The 8,860-nt window shown below is 38.8% G+C and overlaps 1 protein-coding gene across 1 annotated transcript; it reads left to right on the forward strand.

Annotated features, from left to right (window-relative positions):
- The first annotated feature begins 5,378 nt into the window (after window positions 1–5,378).
- LOC107091859 lies at window positions 5,379–8,860 on the forward strand. The gene is made up of 4 exons (XM_015386034.1): window positions 5,379–5,609; window positions 7,062–7,125; window positions 7,630–7,778; window positions 7,880–8,860. The coding sequence occupies exons 1-4, from the start codon at window positions 5,379–5,381 to the stop codon at window positions 8,543–8,545; spliced, it is 1,110 nt and encodes a 369-aa protein (XP_015241520.1). The 3' UTR covers window positions 8,546–8,860.

Below are 8,860 nucleotides of genomic sequence, written 5' to 3' on the forward strand. Positions count from 1 at the left end.
GGTAAGCAGAGTTTCATGCAGCTATTTATAAAGATTTCATGTTTTTCCTGCCAAAACACAATAAAAGCTATGGTATTTAAGCATGACAGAAAAGAACTCTCCAGAGAGCATAACATGTTTTCTCCATGTTTAGATGACCTAAATATATATGATTTAGCAGTAGTTAGCTCTACTCTTTTATTTTATCTTGTCGGTTGAGAAATTACAGTACAGTGTTCACCATTAGCCACCTGGCAGAAGTTCTCAGACAGCCTCTTACCATCTGGGTTTCTTTGATCACAGCCTCACCTATTTTTCTGACAGATAGAATTTTCTCTACTGCTAAAAGAACAAACAAAAGCAGGACTGATCCAAAAAGTCCTTCGCTCAAAAAAGGAACCTGTAACCTGGTAGTGCTTGCATGGTTTATTCTTAAACCTGTAAATGTCAGTAAATAGTAAAAGAAGACTTTCCAGCATGTGTTTGGCGCTAATTGGCTACTTTTAAAACATTTTCCAAAAGAAATCACATATCAACACTAGAGGAATCATATAATTTCATCAAGATATCAGATGATGGAATTACACAAAATAACTATGAATATGAGGTGAAAGAAAAAAAGCATATTGGTCAGGAAGTTAAATTTTTATCTCCTCTGACTGCAACACATGACAGATTATTACTCCTGTTAAACCCAGAATAGAATTGGAAATCCTTCTTCTAACACATAAAGCCTTAAGCGGCCAATCTCTGTATTATATCAGGGATCTGATTGTTGCTTATGTTCCTAACAGAGCACTTCACTCTCAATCTGCAGGTTTACTAGTGGTTCCTAGAATTTGTAAAAGTAGAATGTGAGGCAGATCTTTTAGTTATCAGGCTCCTCTCCTGTGGAACCAGCTACCATTATTAGTCTTCTCACACTGAGCCTGGTTCTGCTGGAGGTTTCTTCCTGTTAAAAGGGAGTTTTTCCTCTCCACTGTTGCCACAAGCATGCTTGGTGTGAGGGATGCTGTCGAGTCAAGGAGTCAATGCAATCAGCTGGTTTTCCTTTGATATAAAACTTTTTTTTTCTGACAGAAATTGTAGTCTTACTCAGATCAGAGAATTTTTTTAGAGTTTACAGAAGACAGCTGTTCCCCTCTGGGCTCACCTCTCAGCAAGTGGCCCCGACTAACAGTTAAAAAAGCATTTTATACATTTCCAGTCAGCCACATCATCTTATTTTACATCATACACATTAGCAGATGATTAGACATCCATGGCTCCAGCCTTATCAAGTTATCACACTTTATTCTTAGCTGAAGGACACTGCTCTCATTCCATTTCCAAATATTTGCCATGTACAGAATGAAGATTATAATTGTATATCCAGACAGAGAAACTGTCTTTATTAGATTAAAACTTCAGTTCTGACATGCAACAGGCAGCCAATACCAAGGTCTAGTAAACTCAAAAGACCTTCAATGATAATTAACAATATTATCATAAAGTTTGAGTAACAATAAGATGCTATCTAAGGCATAAAGCACAGTAGAGGTAAAAAAAGAGGAATTTCTGGATGAGTCCTCAGACATAATGTTACAGACCAAACTATTAGACTCTGTATCTGGCTCCCCTGTCCATTTACAGAGAGGAGTCTTTCTTTTTATATATTCTTTTTATATATTCAATATATATGAAATACATATTCCATCTTTTTTTTATCAGACTTGGTCTTTTTATATAATATTGACTGCTCATATTGAGCTCTGACTGTTAGGGTTTTTAAGACTGTGGTCTGATGGCTGGATTAAGTTCTCCCTTTTGGACAAAAATCTAAAAATGGACCCTAAACCAGTAAGAACGTGGTCATTTAACCTGTGCTCTTCAGATGCGTAGCAACTAGTAAGTCCATTTCTTATCCTATTTCAGTTCACATTTAAATGACAAAATCAGTTAAAAGAATTCAAAAAAGGAAGAAAAATCAGCACACGCTGTTTTGGGGACTTTAAACACCCATGATCCCAACACACACACATAGCATTCACGATTCAGTTTATCAAAACAAGAAACTAACAAAAGTGTTTTTCAGCTTTTCAGTTTTTGTTGTTTAAATATTGGCTGCTCAGTTTAGAGGGAATGTACAATTAGGATGATATAAGGATACACTTGATTCTGAAAAGTTTTTGCCTCAAAGAAAGAGAGAGTGGTTTGTCTATCATTTCTAATGGGCTGCTCTAAATGATGGTGGCCATAAGAGGTGCAAATGCACTGCAGGTACATAAATAGGCTACAGTTACAAAAAGTACTGCAAAAAAATCCTAGGCTAGCAAACACAAAGATTAGACTAAAACACTAATTGCATGCCATGTGCAAACGCAGAAAATAGAGATAAGCAACTCTACTTTGCTACTCTGTTTTTGGAAAAACGCTGTAAGTAGCAAAAACAACTGCAAGTTGAGAAAAGCGGCAAACCAGCTCCAGACCACAGAGTTGCTCCACACTACTGGGGGGAGACCATCACCAACACATATGGAACCAGACCCCCTGTGAAGACATAAATATGATGCTCAGATTAACTGTTTAAAGAAGACATTAAGGTTAACTTAGCTTTTTCTTTCTTTACCTGAAATATATCCTGTGTAGGCATCCCATTTATGTTTTTGAGGTGGATCTGGTCCGTAGACAATTCATAGTAAGGTCCATGCAATGGTTGCATATCAGTTGATGATCTCCCCTTAGTGGTCTGGAGCTTTTCCATTATGCTCAGCTACTTTGCAGCTTCCTAACTTCCAGTTGTTTTTGCTACTTGTTGGTATGTTTTTGTTGTTAGTCTATTTTTTTATTTGATAGACTAATTTTTCTGTTTGCAAGCCTGTTTTTGTGTTTGCATTCCTTACTTATTTGTAACTTTGCATCTCTTAAACACTGTTTTAAATACAGACAGTTCACATCATACAACCGTCAAAGAATAAAAACTACGGTAGATATAATTCTCCTTTAGATCAGTCATGCTTGGTATTTTTAAGAAAATAACTGGAGCTAACCTGGTAGAGTTTGTTCCAGAATATAGCTGTTCATTTTAAGGGAATATATCCATTGCAGGGGTTTAATGGCTGTGATAATAAAAGAGCAGAGAGGGGCCCTTCAGAGGACCCCAGAGCTTTTATTGAGAAAGCTCCTCATAGAGGGTTAGGGATCACACAGGCAAAGACTTCCCTTCATCACAGCAGAGCCACAAAAAAAAGAAGCTACAGCTGATATTTCTCTCCAGGATGGTGTCTCAGCCACACAGGAACAGACGAGGCAAAGCTGCTAAAGCATTTTTCACTCAACGTCCTGTTCCCTCCCACCCTGGGGGAACCTGGTGGGCGCTCCAACTTTAGACTCAGAGCCGATGACACAGCCAGAAGTGAGAGGCAGGGGACACTGTCCACATGAGCAAACAGAGTATGGAGAAGCAGTGGGAGACAGAAGGGGGGGAACTGGTAGGAAGAACAAGAACCAATTATGACTGGCAGAGTGAGAGCAAATGTACAATAACATTAGTCTTCCGCTTTGGCCAGAGTGAGCTCTCCATTTGGACTCATCTCTGTCTTTTCATATTATTATTCTGTTTTTTTGCACGGAGCCCATCCAATGGAAACACATTCCTGTCATGCTTCACTGATGTTCCCTGTTTAAATTTCTCATTACAAACAGCATCCCATGCACTGACTGGAGCTGGACTCAGCATAATCAAGGAGAAGGCCACACAGCCACTGGTCCAGAGATGAAGGAGTGGGGTCTGTCGCTTTTTGTCAAACACGCCAAAATCATAGAAGGTCCTTTCAAAGGTCAAATACTGTAATTTCTATAAAATATTTTCCAGTTTCAGTCATCTTCAAGCTTGTGGATGAAAATAGGTATTCTAAGTTTATGTGTAAAATTGAAGAAGAAAACCTGATTAAAGCAGAGATGCTGGAATCAAAAGAAAATCATTTTATAAATTTTCTAGGGATAATTAGATTGAGAAGTTTCTTTTAATCACAATAATAAAATTTAGTTTTGAAGCAACTTGGATGTATTTAGTTCAATAAGCTGCAACCTTTCAAAAAGTTGTCATATTTTGAGATTGTAGATGAAAGGAACTGTGCTGTCAATCCACAGCAAACATGTCCACATAAGACAATGGTAGCGCTCAGAAGATTTGTATGGTGATCACCCTGTAAGGGGGAAAATGTCAGAAGTGTCTTGAAGAAAAGCTCTGTGTTATTAACCAACACTGGATATAAATCTCTACACGACCAGCGAAAGGCATTTTAACTTTAAGGACTGTATTTAAAAACCCTAAAAGTGACTGGAATTGTCCCTGCATTGCCCAGTGGCATCAACACTTGTATTTCTCAGAAAAACTAGACTTTCATAAAAATATTTTACAGCCACAGACCATGCAGTGATAGAAAAAGTTACACTTGTCTCTGCATCTTTAGTCCATGTTTACTCATGAGGGTTTCTCTATATCCCAGTGATGTAGCTTTCAAAGAATTAGTTGGTTGACCCAAATGTAACACCATTTAAACACTACTTGTCCACTTCAAGTTAGTCACATTTCTAATATTGAGCATGTGGTCAAGAGGGAAGTTCAAATACTCAGATAACACCTATGGTTAAACATTCTTACTTTCATTTGTATCAGACAGATGAAGACAGATGCTTTATATGAATATAACAAAACATTTTACCATGCTATCACTGGGCTTATTGCAGCTGAGTCTGCGGTCTGGCTGCTGACTCTGCTTGAGCTTTGATTGGTCCTCTTCACTAAGATTTGATGTTACTTCTCTTGAAACCAGTAGGACAGCGGTTTCATAATTCTGATTTATGCGGACAAGAAGAAATCTCTTCTACCTTCCTTTGATCACTTCCATTAAACTGAACTTCTTTCAACAAGCGGCTGCACATCTGCTGAACATATTCCCATTAAAAAGATATTTCTCTGTGAAGAAAGAAATTCCTTCTATGATTACCATAAGAGATTTCCAAATGGCGCAGATACAGACGCTACATTATCATCCATATGTGATAACGTCCTCCTCATTAAGTGCTTCAGAGGGTACTTTTCGTTACAGAAACTGTGGTTTAAAGTGACTTTAAAACAGATTTGAAAACAATGGTAATATAGATCATGTATGGAGCTAAATCAGTCTCAATTTTCAAAGACACACACATGTGATTCACCCATGCACAGAACAAGCTCCACAAACACACAGCACAATCCAGGCAAGCATAAAAAAAATCCACATACACAGTACAAGCTCCACACACACACATACAGTACGACCCATGCAAGCACACAAGATCCACACATGCACAGCAAAAGACTTGCCAAAGCAACTCCGGTACACAAACAACCACAAACCAAATCACAAAGTACCATGGTCACCAAACCCCACTGCAATCGTGCATGGACCCCCGAGACCCTCATGACGTGCCCCGACACACAAATGCACCCTTCCACACAGGGTATAGTCCGCAACCACCCACAGAGCCCCCCGCACAACCCAACCACAAGAAAACAATCCACGTGGGATGACCACCCGCCCTGCACACCCCCAGCAACACCCACCACACAGAGCTTCCTCCGTCCCTCCACTACCTACATCCAAGCACGCCGCCCCACCTCACGACCCAGACAAATTTTTGTTCTAGTTTGTGCGTAAAACAACAAATAATAATAATTCACTAGGTTCGTTACACACAGTAGGTTTAAAAACAAATGGTAGAATGATAGAAATGATATAAATGTTTAAATCAATCTGACTCTATGATAGGGTTGAATTGTCTCTGTAAAGTGCCTTGAGATGACATGTGTTCTAATAGGCGCTAATAAAGAAACAGAATTGAAATTGAACACTGTTTTACAAACACTTTTTATAAAGCTCGTAATTCCTAGGTTTGCAGTTCCATCAGCTATTTTCAGATGGCTGTTCTCTCTGTGATATGTTCAACGCTAAGGATTTTTTTATAACCCATCAATTTAAACCTTCTTTTAAGTATTATCCCTCATCTGTGTGCTGTGTTCTCATTTGTTCACTAATATTTTCTGAAAAAACTCCTAAAGCCTTCATAATCTCTACCGTTATAATTGAAAATCCTAGAATTCGTGTGCAGTATCACAATCCTTCTACCAAAAAGTGAAGCACAACTTTTTATATTTCTATTTAAACACGTTTCTGTTTAAATAAGCTGCTCAGGGTCTCTGGACAACATTTACCAGATTGTGTTACCTTGGTTTGATGTTTGAACAAGCCGTCACATAATTCCAGCATTTTTCTGAGAAGCCTAAACAATAGTTGACTCAGCTTTGTAACCACAGTTAAAAAGCCATTTCCAGCTGTTTAATCGTAGGGTGATAATTTTTATTTGTCACAGGCAAGCTTCTGAAGCAAATCAGAAAGCAGGACACATTTAAAAAAATTTAAAGCCCCCCCCCCCCCCTTTTTGTTTTACGTAAATCAACATATTTAGATTTTTTTTGGCACAAACTCTACCTTGAGTGACTCTTTTAGTAAGTTGTGCAAAGGAAGGGGCAACAAAGAAGCTGAACTCTCTTTGCAGCAGGTGGTCGTTCTGCTGTAACAGCACTCTTTCTTTACGAGGCGTCCAATTTTGTTTGAAGTTAGTAATAAACAGATGCTTGAAATGCTCTGTACTAACGAGTTTCCCCACATTTGAAGAGAAAATGCAGAATGGGTGGAGTTTCAGCCCTCTGGCCTGGGAAAGTCATCCAATCAGAGGGCCTCAAGACTTTCCTCAGCACTTCATATGGATGTGATGTAAAGCTGGGGACAAGATCAGAACCATGATGATGTGGGAACAGGTAAGCAGATTACTTGTACAGTGTTGAAATATTTGATTTTTATTTTGCTGAAGCTAAGGCAGAAAATCCTAGTACTTGCTGGGACTTATAACAATTTAAAAAAACCAAACATTTATGGTCTTTACAAAAAAATAAAAATAAAAATCTGGTATTTTGTAATAGAAACATTCAACTACAGCTGTGATGCAACAAAATGCATAAACAGCAAACCTCACTGTATCTGATCATGTTATTCCAGATGTCAGTGATGTTTTCCCCAGCTTCCTTGTTAAGAGCACTGTGCTGTCTGCTGTTGATGCCAGGTCAGTCAATACATTGTTAGAATCATTTATAATTTCACATTAAATGTATGTTAAAGTTTTTTTTATGCATGAAAGAAAAACAAATCATACTGCTTTTATTATCTGTCAAGTATTTTATTCTTTTTACACTGCTTAAAAGATAGTTCTATATCATTGTATTTTTATTTTTTTGGTTCCTTTTCTCCTTTAGGTTTCCTAGGAGCAACATCTCTGCTTAAAATAAAAAGGCCTGATGGTATTTCACCTCTTATTATTTTTAATTGGGATTATATTAATTTGTAATAGAGTAATCTTTAAAAAATGCAGTAGGATACTTCTACATCACTGCTGTACTTTATAAATGGTCATTTATCATTTCACTGTTGTAAGACATTGTTCAATGTTGAAAATTGCAGGCATCAAAGTTTACTTAGACAATAAAGTCTAAGTTCTAAATTCCAGCTAAAGGTGCAGTGTGTTTGCTTTCCATCCCTAATCTGAACAAATCTTTTACATCCCCCACAGAAAATCCTGTCAGGATTGGTTCTGCTGAAGCAAATGATTTCTTGACCGAACCTCGATCCAAGAGGAACGTTGATCCAAAATGGTATCGACGTGACCCTGACTTTCAGTCCTACTACCGCCTCTACAACAGCATAGGACACATTGAGGGTGTAAGTTAGAGATCCTCTACACATATTAGTCTGATACATTTTTTCAGGGGTCATCCATGTGTTTTCTCCTCTAATGTCCCTCCTGTCCGTTTCTCCATCAGCTTTATGAGATTGATCGGATCAGGATGTTGTATCAGCAGATGCGTCACCTGGAGCTGACCAATGGCCCAGACGCCTCCCACTACCAAAACAGAATTGGTTTACTAACCAGCACTGAAGAACCACCTACAACAACTCATCCCCCTGCACCTCCCACCACCCCGACTCCCACACCAGACCAACTTGAGGAGATCTATCTGTGCAACCCTAAGGACCCTCTGTGCAAACCTCATGTTGTCTACCTGCCAACGGGAGCTGTCCCCATACTGTGTGACCCCAGACTCAACCCCGCCTGCAGGGCTCAGAAAGAAAAGAGGATTAAAGCTTCTGCTGCACCAATGCCAGCTCCCCCTGCTCTTGGAAAGGTTTACCCACCTGCCCCTCCACCAGTCGCCATGAGAGAGATGGAGAATGAGTGTGACCCGTACTGGGATCCAGACTGTCTCATCGACCAGCCTCCCGGTCCTGTACAGGAAGCTTCATCACCAACAGCACCATTAGAAGACAACCTTGAACCAGATAAAGACACAACAGACGAAGGGACAGTCCAATTTATTACAAATGTAGATAAAAAGAATATCCCTTCTACTTATTTTGACCCTTATGATTTCAAACGTGATCTTTACGACCCATTTCGCTATGCTGAGACAGCTCCCACTCCACAGTAAAGACAACAGGAAACAATGATTAACTGGTCGACAACTAGACTGAAACTTGAGGTTACAGTTAGACATTTTAACAAATGATTCCAAATTTAAAAAACCATACAGTATCTGTACAATGTGATGGAGTATGTCATGATTCTGTCCTCTGTGGATTTGATGAGATTTTTGTGAGTTTTCAGTTACAGTTGATTTGTCATTCTGCATTTATTGCTTATTTGCTTCTTTTCCATTTTGTGTTCATTTCTTTACTTCATTCCTCATGTATGTTTCTCTCTGGCATCTCCTAGTTTTATGGTAACCTGTTTATTATTCCCGGAT

The sequence above is a fragment of the Cyprinodon variegatus genome, unplaced genomic scaffold (genome assembly GCF_000732505.1).
Source record: "Cyprinodon variegatus isolate N-32 unplaced genomic scaffold, C_variegatus-1.0 Scaffold355, whole genome shotgun sequence".
In the NCBI taxonomy this organism is placed as follows: Eukaryota; Metazoa; Chordata; class Actinopteri; order Cyprinodontiformes; family Cyprinodontidae; genus Cyprinodon; species Cyprinodon variegatus.